This window comes from Typha angustifolia, chromosome 1, assembly GCF_048772165.1.
Source record: "Typha angustifolia cultivar Huaian chromosome 1, ASM4877216v1, whole genome shotgun sequence".
NCBI classification, from domain to species: domain Eukaryota; kingdom Viridiplantae; phylum Streptophyta; class Magnoliopsida; order Poales; family Typhaceae; genus Typha; species Typha angustifolia.
Genome location: NC_133239.1, coordinates 2,613,846 through 2,634,841, shown reverse-complemented (window position 1 = coordinate 2,634,841; position 20,996 = coordinate 2,613,846). Strand labels below are relative to the sequence as shown.

Here is a 20,996-nt window from a genome sequence, read left to right as displayed (position 1 = left end):
TAATTCGCAAATAAGTAATATCTATCTATCAGCCAAAATAAATTAGCAATCAACTCCGTAAACAGATAGGTTCACCGTGATCACCTTATGTTAGAAGTACTCAAGGTCCGAATATTATGTTAAACTATTAAATAACAAACTAATATATACATATATATATATATATTATATATATACTTTTAAATATGCTTTTATACGTGCGACGGCCTGATGGGTAATAAATAACAAGTTTTGAGACCCAAGGAAAGAAAAAGAAAAGCTCTAAAACTCCAATCGAAATGTTATCATAAAGAGGTTCTGATTTCATATGTATAATTCTTTTCTTCTTCTTTTTTAATTTAAAAGAAAAATACCTCCTGCGTTGACTTTTTAGGCATCGAGATCTGATCCAAGCCTAATTAAATAGATCCAGTTCATGCTCACTCTCTCTCTCTCTCTCCTTCTTTCCGTGTTGACTTTATGAGAGTAATAAAAGTCAGAACGGAGGACCAAATATTGTAAGAATGGTAGGAAGTATATCGTTATATTTACTGTCTGCCTAAAGCGATTTGGAAGGAAAAAATATATCACATTAGCCAAGTCACAAGTATGGACCATGATAATTCTAGATCTGGCTAATTGAATACCATAATTTATGTTCACGTAGTCTTTACTCTTTAGCAGCTCATTTTGCCTCGAAAATATATATTAATTTTTAATATAGGTTTGAAAATAATTTTAAACTAAGTTTGATCAAATATATACTAGTTTATATTTTTATAGATGAATTAAGTCATATTTCAAGCTTGGTGCGATTTATGCTTAATAGGGCTTGACATAAGATTTGAATTGATTAGAGTTTGAAATTGCTTATTAATTGACTTATTTAGGTTTGATATTGAAATTAGTTTGAATTAAAGTAATTTTAATATAAACTTTATCTAATATCTAGTCTCAAGATTAACTTTAGTTTTAGTTTTATCAGAACTAATGGTAGATTAACTCGGCTTGATTACACCTCCTAATGTCATGTAATTTAATAGTCACATCGGCATTAATTAGTGGTTGCGGTAATGGTGGTGGATAGTGGTGTGCTGAGAGGAAGACATCATGATGTCTGATAATGGATGCCATTGATTATTCAGTCCCATGCATCTTTTGTTCTTTTTTGTTGTTGTTGTTTTAGTCACACTAAATCGCTTTAGAATGTTTATTTTTTTAATCGTTAGCTCTGATACTAATTGTTAGGAAGATAGAAATTCTATTCTAAGTCATGAAGTGAAATAAGCATAAATTTTAAAACTTAGATCAACAAAAAAACTTATTAGGTGAGAGCTCTGCTATGTCTATAAGTTATCATGACTATTTTTTATAGTATAATTTATGAATTCAATATGGGTCAACTCGTGCGGTTCATGCCCAAGAAAAGAAGATTTGAGCAGACATGATGGAACTTGGATAGATAGTTGGATAAATTCAAACATGGTCGATTAACACCGAATCCCAATTCCTCTCCTCCATGGTGATTACATAATCAAGGCAGATAAGCTAATTTCTTTTGGCATGCTCATCTGGAAGAATCTCTTTAAACATTAACTCTCTGCCCTCTTTTTTATCCTATATTTGGAGGACGCCATCATTGGTGAAAACTCTCCTCCTTAAGCAGAGGCTTCAACTTCCACCGATTTAAGTTTAGACTCTTCCAACAATGAGTGTTACAACCTATTACATATTTGAGGTGTTGAGTCTACTATAGTCTCGACGAAGACACACAGACACAGTACGTTGGCCCACGTATATTTGCGACCTCGGTAAAGCCTTTTGATGTGTTACTTCGAGTCTCTTTTAATTTTATGTATCAAAGCTTAATGAATTATGGATCGTTCAAATGCACTTTCATTTAAAAAAGAAAAAAAGAAAAGCCACAGCTGTAGCGGATGCGGATGGCCTAAGAAAACATTTATTTATTTGTTGAAACAGTTGCAGTTGGCTAGCAGACAAAAACACTCGCTGGGCCCACAGCCTGAAACCCCAGCCAAATGTTTCCACCTCTCACGTTGCCCGCTATCGCCGAACTCATCCCCACTAGTACTCTTCCTCCTCCCTCGCACTCCCATCAAACTCTGGACGGCAGCGATGGCATCTCTCGACGACCAAGATTAGGGCTCTTCTGCAGTAGCTCTAGCTATTCCTCGTTGCTGATCTCCAAATCTATATTCCTCGCAGCTCCCTTTATCGTCTCTAATCGCAGGTACGCTCGTCGATCTCTCTCGTTCCTTAATCTCTCCGTAGGAAATTACTCGGAGATTGTTTAGTACTTCCATCGGATTAAAGCGGAGAAGAAGGGTTAATTGCTTCGGGGAGGAGGAAGAGGGGTAATTACTAATTAGAGTTGGGAGAAGATGATGGCAGTTTCGTAATTTGCCTGGGAAAGCGGATTACGGATTCAAGCCTTCAACGGAGATTGGATTTAAAAACAAAAACAAAGGCTAATTAAAATCCCATCAACTCACGTTGCTTATTATAAGCTTTTCTATTTTTGGGTGAGATTTCTATTAGCAATATATATTTTTTTTCTGTGTCATTTGAGATGCACCGGAGATAGTATTTTATGGGTAACTGACATATCACTAGATCTCGAGTATGTAATTATAATACATGGAAATATTATAATGTATTTATTAGTCTAATTTTAGACACATAAAATATTCTAGTTATCCACCGTCCTAAATTTCTTCGACCCTCACTCAAACTTAATTTTAAGCTCAGACTAAATATTCAGATCGGCTTGCTTATACTCTAGCTGAGTCTAAATGGAGCCTTAGTCATTCAGACCATTCTTCTTCCAGATATTGAGATTGACTGAGTTTCTTATTGCGCTCACAATAAGAAAAGTTCTCTCTCTATATATATATATACGGAAAACTAATATTATACACTTACATGCTTACGTATAAATTTAGACCCATATAATTTTACGGATTTTATATAATAAAAATATGTCAAATATATTAAATATATGTAATTTTTTAATATAAATTTTAATTAATGTTATTTTAAATACATTGGAACGCTTTTCAAATTATCTACAATTTTAACTCTAATAAATATCTTCAGCTTCGATACACAGATTAGTTAAATATTATAGAATAAATAATTGTTACAGTTTAAATATAACGAGAAGAAGTAAAAAACGAGGGTAAATAAATTTAGGGCCAACGAGTAGATAAATTTTTTTTTAATATGTATATATATGATAGAAAATAAGAGCTCACCAATTGGACTGTACCCCATCCAACCTGGCGAGATCCATGGCTTCAATTATTGGCTGAACAGGCTTTAAAAAATATCCGCAAATAATTAATGCGGAGTTATTTTATAATTTTTAGTCGCCGGCTTAGCTGACCCCGCACTTGGACGGTTCGAAGGGGGAAACCGCTCGTCCTCTCCCACGACTTAGCTTATAGCTTATATAGCTAGAAGCGTCTCGGCGACGCCATTTGGCCCATTTCCTTTCACGCGCACAGTCAGCACCCAATAAATTTCCCATACTACCCTTTTCTTCCTCTCCGCGTCGAAGCAACTCGCCCCCGCCATCAGTCAAAGTCGCCTACTCCTCGCCCATGACGTCCCAGTTTTCCCATTCTTTTTTCCCAATTTTAAAAAAGTCCTTTGACAATTGACATATCACACCAATTTTATTTTTCTTTCATCTAGAACCCTATATAATTTAAAATTATATATTGAATATTATTTGATATGTGAAGTCTAGTCTATCTCCTCTGTTGTTTTTAGTAGTGTCATAGATGACCACCGTCCGTGTTAATATATTTACAAATCAAACTATTCTACTAAAAATTAGTTTTTTTTTTTAAATTTTAGATAAGAATTTTTCTATCTCTGTACTTTTATTTTGTACAGTGTACTCCCTTGAACTTCTAGTTAAATTAGAATTATTAACTTTTGTCCCAAGTAAACTGTTTTTGTGTTTTTTATTTTATTTTTTTAAGTTCTATTTTATATCACTAAATCATCTTAGACTTTCTTTTGGAATACATACGTATATCTTCAATAAAACTAGGGTTATTTAAGTTATGTTCTCATATTCATTAATGGAGTTTGTATCAGTAGTTTAATAAAGAAAATGCTTAGTGATATTATGTTCAAGAGAGTAATAAAAGTAATTTCGCCTAAATGAAGAATTTATAATTAATAACTGAGTGCACCTTAATTTAAAAAACCAAGCATCACGATCATCTATTAACTCCCAACTTTTTAAGTCTAAAAATATATCCACCCTCCATTCCTCTTTTTGACAAAAAAGAAAGGAGAGAGAAAGGGAACAACTTATGATATTTTGATAAAAGAAATAGTGGTTTACAACAAATACTAAATAATAAAGAAAGAGATAACTTGTAAATATATGAGATAAGGTTTCGTAATGACAGTAAAACGTAGGGAGTGATATGCAAAAAGCCAAAGAAAAATAAGAAGAATCTCTCGTTTTCAAAAAATCTGACCCACTTCCTCTGTCATCTCTCTCAAACAGCAGCACCGGAGGAGGGGGAGGAGAAAGAATCTAAATGAGTCTTCGGCAGCGGCCGAACCGGGTCCAACCCCACTCCCAGGGCCCACCCGCTGTCTCCGGCGAGGGGGTCTACAACATAATACCTATCAACGACCTCCTTGCCGACCACCCCTCCCTCCGCTTCCCGGAGGTCCGCGCCGCCACCGCCGCCATCGGAGACGTCGAGGGCCTCCGGCCACCTCCCTTCGTCCAATGGACCCCCAACCTCGACCTCCTCGACTGGCTTGGCTTCTTCTTCGGCTTCCAGCGCGACAACGTCCGCAACCAGCGCGAGCACCTTGTCCTCCTCCTCGCCAATGCCCAGATGCGCCTCCACTCTCCCGAACGCATCGACGTCATCGAGACCGCCGTCCTTGTCTCCCTTCGCAAGAAGCTTCTCCACAACTACACCTCCTGGTGCTCCTACCTCGGCCGGAGGAGCCATATATTCGAATCCCACCACGACCCAAGACGCAACCTCCTCTACTCCGCTCTCTACCTCCTCATCTGGGGAGAGGCGGCGAACCTCCGGTTCGTCCCGGAGTGCCTTTGTTACATCTTCCACAACATGGCGCTGGAGCTCCACCGCATCCTCGAGGGCTATATCGACGAGTCTACCGGCCGCCCCGCGCTCCCCGCCATCTCAGGGGAGAACGCCTTCCTGAAGGGGGTCGTGATGCCTGTCTACAAGACCATCAAGGCAGAGGTCGAGTCCAGCCGGAACGGAACCAAGCCGCACTCGGCGTGGCGGAACTACGACGACATCAACGAGTACTTCTGGAGCCGGCACGTGTTCGAGCGACTCCGGTGGCCTATGGATCTGTCGAAAAACTTCTTCGCCACGCCGCCTGACCGGAACCGCGTTGGCAAGACCGGGTTCGTCGAACAGCGCTCCTTTTGGAACATCTACCGCAGCTTCGATCGCCTCTGGGTCATGCTCCTCCTCTACTTCCAGGCTGCCGCCATCGTCGCGTGGCGGGGCCAAACCTACCCGTGGCAGAACCTCCGCGACCGCGACACCCAGGTTCGAGTCCTCACCGTCTTCATCACCTGGGCCAGTCTCCGGTTGCTCCAGTCCATCCTTGACGCCGGCACCCAGTATAGTTTGGTCTCGAGGGAGAGGCTACGGCTTGGGTTGAGGATGGTGCTCAAGATCATCGCCGCCGTGAGCTGGACGATCGTCTTCAGCGTCCTCTACGCTCGCATTTGGGATCAGAAGAACCGGGACAAGCGGTGGTCGCCGGCCGCGAACCAGAAAATCTTCAACTTCCTCGAGGCCACAGTGGTCTTTGTGCTGCCGGAGTTGCTGGCCGTGGCGCTATTCATTATCCCCTGGGTCCGGAACTTTCTCGAGAAGACGAATTGGAAGATCCTCTATGTTCTCACTTGGTGGTTCCAGACCCGCAGCTTCGTCGGACGAGGGTTGAGAGAAGGGGTGGTGGACAATGTGAAGTACGCCTTCTTTTGGGTCTCGCTCCTCGCTGTCAAATTCACCTTCAGCTACTTCCTCCAGATCAAGCCCATGGTCGCCCCGTCGAAAGCCATATACAAGATCACCGATGTTCAGTACGAATGGCACGAGTTCTTCACGAATACCAACAGGTTTGCGGTGGCAATCTTGTGGACCCCCGTCGTCTTGATCTATCTAATGGATATCCAGATCTGGTACGCCATCTTCTCCTCCTTCACTGGCGCTTTGGTTGGGCTCTTCTCGCACTTGGGTGAGATCCGAAACGTTGAGCAGCTCAGGCTGAGGTTCCAGTTCTTCGCAAGTGCCATTCAGTTCAATCTGATGCCGGAGGAGCAGCTGTTCAGGCAGCACGGCACCCTGCGCACCAAGCTGAGCGATGCAATCCAGCGGTTGAAGCTGCGGTACGGGCTGGGACGGCCGTATAAGAAGATCGAAGTGAATCAGGTGGAGGCCAGGAGGTTCGCATTGATATGGAATGAGATCATCACCTCGTTTAGAGAGGAGGACATTATCAGTGATCGCGAGCTGGAGCTATTGGAGCTGCCACATGAGTTCTGGGATATTCGTGTGATCAGGTGGCCATGTTTGTTGCTCAATAATGAGCTGTTGCTTGCTCTTAGCCAGGCGAAGGAGCTGGTGGTATCTGACAGGAAGCACTGGAGCAAGATATGCAAGCACGAGTACAGGCGGTGTGCAGTCATTGAGGCCTATGACAGTGTCAAGCAGTTATTGTTGTTTATCATCAAGGAGAGTTCTGAGGAGCACTCCATTGTTACCCAATTGTTTGGTGCATTTGATGAATCCATGCAGGTGGAGAAGTTTACAGTGGAATATAAGATGTCTGTGTTGCCCAACATCCATGCCAAGCTGATAACACTTCTGGACTTACTGATCAAGCCAGAGAAGGATTTGAACAAGGTAGTTAATACTCTGCAGACTCTTTATGACATTGTGATTCGTGATTTTCCTACAACTAAGAAGAGCATGGGGCAACTGAAGCAAGAAGGGTTGGCGCTGTTGAGACCTAGTACCACTAGTCTGCTCTTTGAGAACGCTATTGAACTTCCCAGCGAAGAAAATACTAACTTCTATAGGCAGGTAAGGCGACTGCATACTATTCTCACCTCCAGGGATTCGATGAATAATGTCCCGAAGAATATCGAAGCTCGACGGCGTATTGCTTTCTTCGGCAACTCCTTGTTCATGAACATGCCCCGAGCTCCCCAAGTTGAAAAGATGATGGCTTTCAGTGTTTTGACTCCATATTACAATGAGGAAATTTTGTACAGCAAGGAACAGCTTCGTAGTGAGAATGAAGATGGCATCTCCATCCTATTTTATTTGCAGAAGATCTACGTGGACGACTGGGAATACTTCATACAGCGCATGCGGAGGGAAGGAATGGTTAATGAGGAAGAGATATGGGATAAAAAGTTGAGGGATCTCCGGCTTTGGGCCTCATACAGGGGCCAGACATTGTCACGGACAGTAAGGGGCATGATGTACTATTACAAGGCCCTCAAGTTGCTCACATTTCTTGATTCTGCTTCTGAGAATGACATAAAGGAAGGGGCAAGGGAACTTCGTTCATTTGGATCTTCACGGCGGGACATGGATGCCAACAATTTGGATGGAGTTGGCAAGTCACCATCATTGAGGAACTTGAGCAGAAGAAGCAGTAACATTAGCTTATTGTTTAAAGGCCACGAGGATGGAACTGTCATGATGAAGTACACCTATGTTGTTGCCTGCCAGATATATGGTACCCAGAAGGCTAAGAAGGACTCCCGTGCTGAAGAGATATTGTATCTAATGAAGAATAATGAAGCAGTACGTGTGGCCTATGTTGATGAAGTAAATACCGGGAGAGATGAAGTGGAGTATTACTCTGTTCTTGTTAAGTATGACCAGAGGCTTGAGAAGGAGGTGGAGATTTACCGGATTAAGTTGCCTGGACCGTTGAAGCTTGGGGAGGGCAAGCCAGAGAACCAGAATCATGCCCTCATCTTCACAAGGGGTGATGCGGTACAGACTATTGATATGAACCAAGATAACTACTTTGAAGAGGCCCTCAAGATGCGGAATCTGTTGGAAGAATATAATCACTACTATGGAGCTCGGAAACCAACACTCTTAGGAGTCAGGGAACATGTTTTCACTGGTTCTGTTTCTTCGCTTGCTTGGTTCATGTCTGCTCAGGAGACAAGCTTTGTTACCCTTGGTCAGCGGGTTCTAGCCAACCCACTAAAGGTGCGAATGCATTATGGACATCCTGATGTCTTTGATCGCCTCTGGTTCTTGAGTCGAGGTGGTATTAGTAAGGCTTCCAGAGTAATCAATATCAGTGAGGACATATTTGCAGGATTTAATTGTACACTTCGTGGTGGTAATGTTACTCATCATGAATATATCCAGGTGGGTAAGGGACGCGATGTAGGGCTAAATCAAGTATCCATGTTTGAAGCAAAGGTTTCTAGTGGCAATGGAGAACAGACTTTAAGCAGAGATGTTTATAGATTGGGTCATAGATTGGATTTCTTCCGGATGCTCTCCTTCTTCTACACGACTGTGGGTTTCTACTTCAACACTATGATGGTGGTCCTGACAGTATATTCATTTGTATGGGGACGCTTTTATCTTGCTCTCAGTGGACTTGAAGATGCATTCAGGCAGGATGCTGACTCTACTAGTAACGCGGCACTAGGAACTGTTCTTAATCAGCAGTTCATTATCCAGCTTGGCATTTTCACAGCTTTGCCTATGATTGTAGAAAACTCACTTGAGCATGGATTCCTTCCTGCGGTGTGGGATTTCATAACAATGCAGTTCCAGCTTGCATCTGTATTCTACACCTTCTCCATGGGAACTAAAACCCATTATTATGGGCGGACAATTCTTCATGGAGGTGCAAAATATAGGGCTACTGGACGTGGCTTTGTTGTGCAGCACAAGAGCTTTGCAGAGAACTATAGGCTCTATGCCCGTAGCCATTTTTTAAAAGCAATAGAGCTTGGGGTGATCCTTACTGTTTATGCATCTTATAGTGCTATTGCCAAGAGCACGATTGTTTACATAATCATGACAATCTCGAGCTGGTTTCTGGTAGTTTCATGGATAATCGCTCCCTTTGCATTTAATCCATCAGGCTTTGATTGGTTGAAAACTGTTTATGACTTCGATGATTTTATGAACTGGATATGGTACCGGGGTGGGATATTCACAAAATCTGAGCAGAGTTGGGAAGTGTGGTGGTACGAGGAACAGGATCATCTTCGAACAACTGGTCTTTGGGGAAAGCTCTTGGAAATATTATTAGATATCCGTTACTTCTTTTTTCAGTATGCAATTATATACCAGCTAAAGATTGCCAGTAACAGCACCAGTATTGCCGTCTATCTTCTTTCTTGGATATGCGTTGTTGCACTATTTGGAGTTTTCGTGATAATGGCTTATGCGCGGGATAAATATGCTGCAAAGGATCATATTTACTACCGCAGTGTCCAAGCCTTCGTCATCATTCTTGTGATACTAGTTATCATACTATTGCTCAAGTTCACTGCATTTGAAATTGTTGACATTTTTACAAGTCTTTTGGCTTTTATCCCTACTGGTTGGGGACTAATTTCCATTGCTCAAGTGATCAAACCATTTATTGAGTCTACTGTGGTCTGGGATACTGTGGTTGCTATTGCACGTTTGTATGACATATTGTTGGGGGTGGTTGTTATGGCACCAGTGGCATTGTTATCCTGGTTGCCTGGATTCCAGGAAATGCAGACAAGGATTCTCTTCAATGAAGCATTTAGCAGGGGTCTCCAGATATCCCGCATTCTTACTGGGAAGAGAACTAAAACTTGAGGTACTTGTTCTAATTTATATATATTCTTAGTATGTTTGCCCTTGTTCTATATCCTATTACTTCTGGTTTTGTGAAGTACATATAAATATACTTTTGAATATATTTCTGTTGTTGTCATTGCCTGGAATTCCATGCAAAGTTCTAGTTCATGAACTGCCCTTATCTCCTTTCTTTAATTTCTTTCTAGCAGTTACTGCTTGTGATATTGAGTGCAACCATCGTACGCCTATTATAGCTGTCACAAGTTTGTCCAATATTGGAGCCATTTTAGCTTATAGCCTGTGGAGGCCCTGAAATTATATATGCCTTTTCAGTTAATGCTACTAATTGCTACAAGTCTGATAATGCAAAATGATATTCCTGGCAATCATTGACAGAACAAACTCTAACATACAAGGGAGTCTCTTTATCTCTGATATTCGATCTTTTGCATAAATTTAGCTCTTGACTAGATAATGCTGATTTTAGATCCTTGAAGTTGAGTTGTCATCATCTTGCTTATGCATCTTGTATCAACTAATGGGTGAGTGCACAATTACTGAAAAGATCAAGTCGTCTACAGGTTTTGGCTTTGGTTTCCTCCAATTACTGAATCCAAGGCTTCTTTTGTTCCATTTGTCTGGAAATCCTTATGCCTGTTAACAGTTTAGAACATGAATCTACATCAATATGTCATGACTGGAAGTTCTTTTGTTCAAAGATCAATACATATGACATCCAATGTAAAAAGCATACAGTCATCCTAGATGTATTAAATCCTGGGGTTTTGCATGCCATTTTAGTTACATATATACTCAAGTGATGGCATTGAAAGCATATCACCTTGGAAATGTTAATGGGAACTTGTACATACTGAGAATGCTATTGTGGTGAGTGCATCATATAAAACATGATATGGTATTGACTATTGAATTTCTAACTGTTAATGTGCAAAAGATCTACTTATAAAATGTCAGTAACAAGGTGTCACGGATGCTTTTGTATGAAGGGCCTGAAAGCATCATGCTGGAGCATTATAGAAAGAAGGATTCCTAAGGGTTGTTGTACTAGCTACGAACAATTATTGTTTTTAACAAGATTTAGAAAATGTCTTGATGTATGCAAGCTTTAAGATTAGAATGTTATTCCTGAGTTTTGGAAAATGTCTCAATTATGCTTTCATGGTACACCTTGTGCTCCTTTATGTTTGTCAAATTGACTAAATATTGTTTCACTTGTCTACTCTCATCTTCCCATTTGGTTACTTGCACAAGCTGGATCACTTTGGTCAATAAGTCTGCATATATTGTCTTCCACAGCAGGCATCAAGGTTGTTCAAGATGGAAGTTTCTAAATAGAACTGGAACACCATATAGGTGTATGGTCCGAATCAACATGACAAATATAGTCTTAAATTTATATGGGGAACCATCTAAGTTGCTGAAAACATCTAGAAGCTATTTTTAATAAATGCTTGTGATGTTTTCCTTCCTTCGGTTCCATTCCTGCTCAGGCTTCTTATATGCAAAAGCTGTTTGAACTTCAACTAACACTAGGAATCTTTTTCAGGTCCAGAGTTCTTCTCCAGTGTGTTCATGGAGCCCATTTATCTGTACAGTTGGCCTTCTCTGTCATCCCAGTTGGGTATATCTCCTGTTTTCTCACCTGTAAATCTGATGCTGTATCTTATTGAATTTGATTACACGTATGGAATTTTGTGGTAGAGATGTAGTTTGTGGAATATCAATTTTGAATAGGAGTGGTATTTCTGCTCGCTTATCTAGAAAATTCAACATGATGTAATTTGATAGGCACAGAGTGCCTGCTTCCGTTTGTAATGTTCTCATCCTTGGAGAAGTCATTGGGTTTGCATGAGGCTATACCACTTTATTAATCAAAATGCACATAGATTTATACTTTTTGTACGCTAAGTTTCTCAAGTGAAAGTAATCTAACATCCATCTCTTGAAAGAAATATCCAGACAGAGTCCATAGCAAGCTGATATCCGGTTGAGAGGTCATTAAAAAAAAAGGGGGCACAAAAGAACTTAATTTGTGGTAGTAAGTCACATTTAATTTCACTATTATTGCATATCCATAATTAGGTTAATATCCAGCAATCTTGAGAGAAATTATATGGCATCTTATCCAATCCGACATGCCATATTTAATGGACGACAACAATGTCACTCTAAGAAAAACCTAGATTTTGACTTTCTCAACTATCATCACTCTGATTTACTTTCAACCTCTCGAGAAAAAAGAAAACAAATATTAACCCTGAATTATTTAATTGTATGATTAAGCTCCCTCTATTAAAAATAATATAAAAGATTTACTAACCACTAGAGTTTAATGCTTGGAAAACTTATAGAAGATAATATTTGAAGAAATTGTCATAAATATCATTAAAAGAGAAGATGGAATTATATAGAAGAGAGACGGAGAGGCTGATAATATATTTAAATAGTTTAGTGAGGGAATCTATCAACTTTTTTCTCGAGGGGTGAAGGTGACGTAGAGCAATAATTGAAGGGGTCGAGATGTAATTATCCTAAAAATTATGCATATAAATATTAAATTCTAAGAGAAATTATATTTTAATTTTAAGATACGTTGTATATAATAAAAATAGACATACGATTCAATACATTTGTTGTACTTTTACGGTATAGATTGATTGATATTTTTTTAATGCGTTAAAATACTTATTTAATTAACTATAATTTTATTTTTAACGAATGTTTTTAAATTTGATATATAGATTTATTAAATATGATGATAGTTTCAGCTTCAATATAAAGGTAATATAAATAAAATTATACGCGTGAACTCAATTTATGCCTTTAACGTATGAGGTAAAATAAAGTTTCACCTAAATTTTATATACAGAAAGGAAGCAAATAAAGACGACCGTCTGGCGCTTGCAAACGCGTAACGCGTTCCGCGAGTCACCGTACGCGAGAGACTTTCCCGACTAGTCTGCATCAATCTCAAACTCCTTGGTTCTCTCCACTTGTTAGCGACTTAGCTGTTAATTTCTCCTTTCTAGGGTTAGGGTTTCTGCATTCATGGCGACGGCTCAGCAGCAGCAGCAGAGTGGCGGAGGGGGCGCTGTGCCGAAGAGGAAGCCAGTGTTCACGAAGGTGGATCAGCTCAAGCCGGGGACGTCGGGGCACACCCTCACGGCGAAGGTCCTCAGCTCCACCACCGTCCTCAACAAAGGCCGCGCCGCTGCCGCCGCCTCCGGCAACCTTCGCCCGACCAAGATCGCCGAGTGCCTCATTGGCGACGAGACTGGCACCATCGTCTTCACTGCCCGCAACGAACAGGGTTCGATTTTGTCATCTTTTTTCTCTTGATCTCTCTTTGTTCTTTTTTTTTTTTAAAAGAAATCGAAATGCTGATTGGAATTTATTCTGGATTATATGTTTTTGATGTCGGTATATTGAGATTTGATTGATTGAAACGTATGCAATTAGAATTTTGCAGTTTATGTTATATTCTTTCTTTATCATATATAGTCGTGGACCTAATTCGCAATTTGGGTTTTCATGAAGGGAAAGTAAGAATAAATTTATTTGTTCCTTTATCTTTTTCAGTTGATTTGATATGGTATTTGTATCTAGATCCTAAAGATATCATTTTGTTACATTTTTTATATTGGATATCATTTCTCAAAAAAGTTTTCCATAAAGTTGAACCTTTATTTTCTTTCTGTTGAACGGTAGCTACTTAGGATAGCTAGATGCTCTTTGTTTTCTCACATAATGGTATTCATACACTGAGTTTGGTCCTGACTTATTGTTATTGAATCAACTTTAGAGCTGCAATAAGGTTTTTGCTAGTCAAGTGAATAAGAAATAATGAGAAATCAGCAAGGGTTCCACGGTGAACTATCGTTAAATCTATAATGTTTTCCCTTTTGCTTTCTTTTGTCGAATGATCGAACAAAATGAAGCCAACCATATATTCCAGAATAATTGGAGAACTCGGGTGCTAAGAGACTTATTTCAACCAGCACTGTCCTACTTCCAAACTGGACCAACATACCTTGGGTTTTCCGGATAACCCTCGACAGTAGGGGGAATGTATATGTGATGTCCAGCAGTCTATAAAACACTTACACCTGCATTGAGTGTCATAATCATTTTTAAGTTAAGATGATTCAGGACCACCCAATGTTCTTCTTATGAATCTGGATTCGATCAACATGGAGGTTAAATGCTGATTGCAGCATGTTGTGGCACATAAGTTGAGTGTCATATCAGGCTTCACAAATTAGACACTCCCGGTGTATACAATAGATGTGCAGATAAGTCGGAACAGGGTCCTCCTGATCCTTATTGGACTATTGGTTAGCACTTATGAAGCACAGACACGCGTCGGACACAACACGCGTCAGGGACGCGTGTTCCTACACGGATCTGAAGTATCCTTAATTAAAAAAAATATTAAAAAATATTGGACACGAGAGTGACACAGCGAGACACGGGTGGGACACCGACATGACTAAAATCTGTGTTAAATGGTCGGGTTTGAGCCCGGATTCAAACCCAAAGCTAATTTCCCCAAATCCTCACCCCTTGGAGGAAATCTCTTAGAACTAGATTACAAAGAATCCCATTTGAATTTGTTATGCCTATGTTCATGTGCAAACAGAATTTGCCCTCAGTTAATTTTAGGCCTTATATTTTATGTTGATCGCCCAACCTGACTCTTCATTTACCCTCTTTTGATATGTTGTTTGTTAACTTGTTATCTTTCTACAGTTGATATGATGGAATCAGGCGCCACCGTCATTCTCCGTAATGCAAAGATTGATATGTTCAAAGGCTCGATGAGACTAGCTGTTGACAAGTGGGGCCGTGTTGAAGTTACTGAACCTGCTAGTTTCACAGTAAAGGAGGACAACAATTTGTCGCTTGTTGAGTATGAACTTGTCAATGTCGTTGAGGAATGAAGACTGTTGCTTGGCTGATGATTGACCTTTGAAGGAGCCCTTGAAGTCCTGCAGACTTAGCGGTTAATTCTCATCTTGTCAACCTGGTAATTTATCTGAAACAAAAGTTCTCCAGAAACAGTATGAAGTTGGAAATTTCTTGTTGAAGCAAGTGATGGTGTCGTGTTTCATTAAGAATTCTACTCATGACTAGGTTATATGCTGCATCATTGTGGTTTTTACAGTGGCTGTAAGTCGTTGAAGACATGTTATTTTATCTGATGCACAATTAAGTGAACTTAGATGCAAAAGTTTTACTGGTGAAAGAATCTGTGATATACTGATATCTATTCGCTTTATTCTACTAAAGGTACAACCAATTAATTTGATTTCTTTTCCTTCATGTAATCTTCTGTCACAATGGACGTGCACACAAAATGCAGATACACCCAGAGATGTATATTGTATTATGTGCTTACATTTTTTCCTTTGAGATGTGTATTCTCTGGACGGTCTCAACAGACCTTGCCATACTGCATCAACAAGGTGTACACATGAAACAGAGAAGTATCGCTAGTTTCTCTGTCACCCACCATGTTTATCTTTTGTTTTTCCTATTCCTTTTAGTGTTATCAACTCTCTCAGTCTTTCGGATGTCCAGTATTCGTATTGTTATGTAGGAATACGATATACTGTTGATATAGTATGAGTTGCTGCTAAAGGGTAATGTGCAACTGTTGTTCTCCTCTTACATTTTCTTTTCCAGCGTCTCATTATTTATCATGGAAAACAGGCCTGAGCATATTTAGTCCAAATTGCTGCAAATTATAAGCAATTTCAGGTTGGTTTTGCTAAATATAAATATACGATACATGTAACAGGGAATACTCGTGGTAGAGTAGTTTTTTCCCCCCTTTAATTTTAGAAAAAGAATGTAGACGCAAGTGAAAAATTAATAAACTCCCATAATATAGTTCATAAATCACACGCTCAAATGCAATATGACAAGCATAAATCTGGCAACAGTCGTACATGTTTGTCGTAATTAGCTATGACGTAGTTGGTAGCAACTAAAAACTAAAGATAAATATTTCACGGGGCAAACTCCTCTGGGTTCTCCTGGTTATCTTGGTAATTCTTTTGGAACTCATCCATCGCATCTTGATACTCATTACCAGTCTCATAGCTATATCCATCACCAGGAATGTTTCTTGATTCATATCGATTACCATATCGTTCGCCATTAACATCGTAATAGTACCTGCCATTCTCTGCATCACTCATACCATAGTGCCTATTAGGCCACACCTCCTTGGTCTCATACCTTTTCTGGTTGAACTCCTCATTTGAAAACTTTGAAGGAACGTAGCCTTCACCATCAAGCTCAGTGTAGTAGTTGGTCATGGCGGTCGGCAAGGATTCATCGGCGAGATGGGCATAAAGGCCATAACCATGATGACTTTGGGGAGGCAGAGCTGTTGCAGCGTCATCATTTCCGACGACGGGGGCCGGCACAGGGACCGGCGCGATGGCTTGCTTCAAGTCCTCGGTGCGTGTTATCTTGTTAAAGAAGTAGTAGTTCTTCCTTGCATGGGTTTGTTGGGAGGATAAGGAAAGGAAGAGGAGGAAGAGTAGCAGCGAGATTTGCTTTACTATGGAAGCCATTAGGATGAGAGATACTATAGATGTTAGTGGCTTCCACCGCTAGTATATATAAAGAGATGGGCGTGTGATGATAGCGAGGATTGTGGAGAGTGGGGGGGATTGCATCATGGCATTTTGTGCACGCTGCATGTGATAGCCCTCCAACAGCAGTCATCAACTGGAGGAGTAAATTTAGAGAACAAAAGGGTAGCAATTGACTCTACTCATGATCCAAAGAAAGGAACTAACGTGAGTGCGAGAGCCTTTGCCTCTCTCAGCTCTCTCTCTCTCTCTCTCTCTCTCTCTCTCTCTCTCTCTCTCACACACACACACACACACACACAGTCACACACACAGTCACAAACACCGTCAATTTTAGATGATAATGATTGAGAAAACTTAGTTATTTATATAGAGGTGGTAAGTCTCGAGCAAGCAAACCAAGCTTGAGCTGGCCTGGTTTAAGGTTCAATTGATGAACACGGAGCCTGCAGTTGACAAAATGATTCAGATGGTATTATCTTGTCTTTGACCTACATCATACTCTAATCTTTCTAAGCAGCGTGACAAAATTTAATCTTTCGGGGGAAAAAAAAAAATCTTTCTTTAGTACCAATTTGATCCATGTAGATTAGTCCAAGCACTCATCAGATACATACCAAAATTAGAAAAAGAATATAGGAAGACCGTAGAATTCGAATGAAAACAAAGTCAAGCAATTAAATACACCTTACAAAATGCTATTAATTCTACAAAGTTATAAAAGACATGCTAATTTAAGCACTCGAGTCGTCACATTTTTCTTCTTCTAAATCTCTCAGCGGATATAAAAAAAGAGCTGGAAAAGAAATAAAAAAATTAAAAAAAAAAAGGTGTCCTCTTTTCTCAACTATCTCAAAATAGATTGCTAGCGAGGGGAGAAGAATGAGAACCGTACAGAGGAAGGAGGAAGGGAGGAGGAAATAGAAGCAAACGACGGAGAAAGATCGAAGAGAACAATGGGGGATTGCAAGCCTTTGGGTTTCTTGATAGGTTTACCTTTCGCCTTGCTCTCGTTGGTCCTCTCCATTGTTGGCGCCATCATTTGGATCATTGGGTTAGTAAATCCTTCTTCTTATCTCAATTATTCCACCTACATCTCTCTCAACCTCTTCATCCAATACTTTTACTATTTAACATTGCAGAACTCTGTTGACGATCGTGTGCCCTTGCTGTGTATGCTTCGCTTGGTTGGCAAATACTGCGATGGATCTCATCCAGCTTCCAGTGAGCGTGATACAATGCTTTGTCGATCTAATCCCATGCTAGTTGTATAATATTATTCATAATTAGTTGTTGTTTGTTTGACGAATTATCTACTGTATCTTTTGATGTAATTCTTTTTCTTTTTCAAAGTTTCATGCATGTGTGTATTAATATACGTGGATATTATTGGAGATCAATATTTTTTGTAAGAAAAATTAATGGTGTTTTAATTAAACCATTAATGCTGCTGGATTTGAACCACGATTGTCTACGAAATTTTCGTATTAAGAAATAAAATATTAAATGATGCATAAGCTCGTAGATTAACATATTAATTTTAGCGTTGACAAAGAGAATCAAACCGAGATTTATATTAAAAAAAAAAGTACTCTAAAAACGAGAAATTGACTATTAAATATCCTCCAACGAGGAGCAGATTTTGTACAAAATAAAAAATTAAATGATCACGTGCTGTGCATATGCCGCCTTACTAGTTTATAATAATCATAACAAACTAGTCCAGCTTCTTCTCGAGCTTTCTAGAGAGTTATCCCACTCTCTTTCTTCCAGATGCTTCCACCTTCCGCTTCTACCTCCTCCTTCTCGCCTCTCTCCATCATAAGACAACTTCCAACCCAACTCCTTTGCTTAATTGAGAGAAGCAATAGGAGAAGAGCGATAGGAATCCGAGAGAGATGGGAGTGGATTACTACAAGATCCTTCAGGTCGACAAGAACGCGAGCGATGACGATCTCAAGAAATCTTATCGGAAGCTCGCCATGAAATGGCATCCTGACAAGAATCCGAACAACAAGAAGGAAGCCGAAGCCAAATTTAAACAGATCTCTGAGGCCTACGAGGTAAATATTTAATCATACCCCGTCACGAATCTCCTACGAATTATGGATATTCCCTTAAAGATCGTTTCATATTTCCTCTAAAGATTCGTTTCTCGCCACACCTATCTCGAATTCCCTCTAAAGATATCTTTTTCGTTTCGAATTTCTTCCCTTTTTAGCCAATTGCTCGCCATTCTATAGGTACTAAGTGATCCCCAGAAGCGCGCCGTCTACGACCAATACGGGGAAGAGGGGCTCAAGGGGCAGGTCCCGCCGCCAGGGGCGGGCAGCTCCTTCTTCCAGGGAGGTGGCGGAGATGGGCCCACAGTGTTCCGCTTCAACCCAAGGAACGCCGACGACATATTCGCGGAGTTCTTCGGGTCATCGAGTCCGTTTGCTAGCATGGGCGGCGGCGGCGGCGGTGGCGGCGGCCTGGGTGGATCGAGGTTCTCCAGTGGGTTATTCGGGGACGACTTCTTCAGGTCAGCATTCACCGCCGCCGGCGGCGCTGGCGGTGCCGATGTCCACATGAACTCGCACCGGCAGCACAAGGCGGCGGCGATCGAGAGGTCGTTGCCGTGCAGCTTGGAGGAATTGTACAAGGGAGCAACAAAAAAGATGAAGATTTCTAGAGAGATTGCAGATGTGAGCGGGTGCGTTCGGTTCCTCTCTTTATAAGTTTGGTTTTATTTGTTCCCTTTGTGCCAAAAAAATATAATCTTTTGCATTTACTTTTATCTTATGGGCCTTCTTTTTATCTTATACATAGAATCTAAACTATATTTATTCCCAGGCAACCGAAGTTTCATCGCACTAGCTTATAGTATTACAACTAGAAGAACATAAAGCCATGAACGTCGAGATCCTTTTAAAAAGATAGTAGTGAATTTCCAACTTTACTACAAGTATTACACCTTTGCTTTGTGTAGTGACATGGTGCCATAAAATGTATGTGTTCTCAGAGAAAATGTATCAAAAATAAGATGGATGAGAATATAGTTGAAATCTTAGTTTAATTAGAGCAGATTGTTTTTTCTTTCCTACTTAAACTAAAAATTTTTAATCTGAATAATTTAGTTTAAAATTTGAACCGAATCTCAACTACCCAAGGTCCATTAACCCTTGTTGATAGATTATTTCCTATCTCTCCAAACAATCTCCTTGATCTTACAGGATATGTAATGGGATTGTCGTCGAGGTTTGAACTAAATTAAATGGTTCTACAAGTAATGCATATAAAATAATCATTTGATTGCTTCATAGATCTAGAGTTAAAGAGTCTCATTTAAGCAATTCCTTGGTTTGTAGCTCGCCCTAAAATGTAAGACTAGAATTTGTACCTAGGATGAATTCTACCTTTCAGTATTTACATTTTAAGCCTCATGTTTTGAGGGAAAGGTATAAAAAATAAGATATTCTATGAAAATCAAACTTGATATTTTGAAAATGCCCTCTCATATTTTCTAAGAGGATGTCACTCTTATACAGAGATAAGAGAAAGGTATTTTAAAAAATCTAATGAAATATTTTTCTGTCTATAGGTCATAGTCTATTTTCCGTGTAATGCAAGGATAAAGCCCATAATGGAGAGATTGAAATCCAAATACTGAAAATGTAGAGTGAATTTACTATGAGTGAAAAATGTAAGGTGTGAAATATAGTTGTTAGTGAATTACTGTATAGCTTATCAGACTACTTTTACTGAACCACACCCCACCCTTTGTTGTGTTAATATGTGTTTCCAGGAAAACAATGCCAGTGGAGGAGATCCTGACGATCAATATAAAACCCGGTTGGAAGAAGGGTACCAAGATCACGTTCCCGGAGAAAGGAAACGAACAACCAAATGTTGCTCCCGCTGATCTTGTCTTCATAATCGACGAGAAGCCCCATCCAGTGTTCACAAGGGAAGGGAACGACCTCGTGACAACGCAGAAGATATCGCTTGTGGAAGCATTAACCGGTTACACCGCTCAACTAACTAGCTTGGATGGTCGTAGCATTACTATTCCGATAAGTAACGTTATCCATCCTGGATACGAGGAAGTCGTTGCACGGGAAGGCATGCCGATACCCAAGGATCCGACCAAGAAGGGGAACCTTAGAATCAAATTTGATATCAAGTTTCCTAAGTATCTCAATGGAGAGCAGAAGGCTGGAATCAAAAGATTGCTGGCATAGTGACAAGAGTGTGTTTGCCTATTGGACCCTGATTAGGTACAAGGTCGATATGTATTATTCGAGAAAGCGGAAGAGATTTGAGCGATGTTCAAGCTTTGATTGAGATTTGAGATGGTTGATGCGAATCTATGTGTCTAATCTGTAGGCAAAATATAGAGCGATTTCAAGAGGAATATTATATGCAGGTTTCGGTCAGTTGGTCGTTCTAGCATCTTTTCTAGTAACCCCATTTCGTGGAATATCATATACAGGTTTCATCTTGCGAGCTACCAAATTGCCCATGAAAAGCT

At 40.1% G+C, this 20,996-nt stretch overlaps 4 protein-coding genes and 1 non-coding gene across 6 annotated transcripts; all 5 read left to right on the top strand.

The window, feature by feature from the left end:
- Nucleotides 1-4,562: 4,562 nt before the first annotated feature.
- LOC140761946 (callose synthase 12-like) lies at nucleotides 4,563-11,697 on the top strand. 2 transcript variants are annotated; one of them, XM_073099500.1, is made up of 2 exons: nucleotides 4,563-9,876; nucleotides 11,425-11,697. In XM_073099500.1, exon 1 carries the CDS (start codon nucleotides 4,563-4,565, stop codon nucleotides 9,873-9,875), a length of 5,313 nt encoding a protein of 1,770 aa, XP_072955601.1. In that variant the 3' UTR covers nucleotide 9,876; nucleotides 11,425-11,697. The 2 variants fall into 2 exon arrangements, with proteins under 2 accessions (XP_072955601.1, XP_072955607.1); XM_073099506.1 differs by lacking the exon at nucleotides 11,425-11,697 and adding an exon at nucleotides 10,067-11,245.
- LOC140767861 (small nucleolar RNA J33) lies at nucleotides 7,504-7,584 on the top strand. Its single transcript, XR_012105635.1, has one exon. It is a non-coding gene; the product is annotated as a small nucleolar RNA J33 (small nucleolar RNA).
- A 1,158-nt stretch (nucleotides 11,698-12,855) lies between the features above and the next one.
- On the top strand, nucleotides 12,856-15,200 carry LOC140766820 (uncharacterized protein At4g28440-like). Its single transcript, XM_073106478.1, has 2 exons — nucleotides 12,856-13,188; nucleotides 14,628-15,200. The coding sequence occupies exons 1-2, from the start codon at nucleotides 12,927-12,929 to the stop codon at nucleotides 14,816-14,818; spliced, it is 453 nt and encodes a 150-aa protein (XP_072962579.1). The 5' UTR covers nucleotides 12,856-12,926; the 3' UTR covers nucleotides 14,819-15,200.
- A 2,205-nt stretch (nucleotides 15,201-17,405) lies between these two features.
- LOC140766996 (signaling peptide TAXIMIN 2-like) lies at nucleotides 17,406-17,749 on the top strand. The gene is made up of 2 exons (XM_073106731.1): nucleotides 17,406-17,537; nucleotides 17,626-17,749. The coding sequence occupies exons 1-2, from the start codon at nucleotides 17,440-17,442 to the stop codon at nucleotides 17,747-17,749; spliced, it is 222 nt and encodes a 73-aa protein (XP_072962832.1). The 5' UTR covers nucleotides 17,406-17,439.
- Nucleotides 17,750-18,234: 485 nt separating this feature from the next.
- LOC140758647 (uncharacterized) lies at nucleotides 18,235-20,901 on the top strand. Its single transcript, XM_073094891.1, has 3 exons — nucleotides 18,235-18,546; nucleotides 18,727-19,178; nucleotides 20,271-20,901. The coding sequence occupies exons 1-3, from the start codon at nucleotides 18,382-18,384 to the stop codon at nucleotides 20,704-20,706; spliced, it is 1,053 nt and encodes a 350-aa protein (XP_072950992.1). The 5' UTR covers nucleotides 18,235-18,381; the 3' UTR covers nucleotides 20,707-20,901.
- Nucleotides 20,902-20,996: the final 95 nt, after the last annotated feature.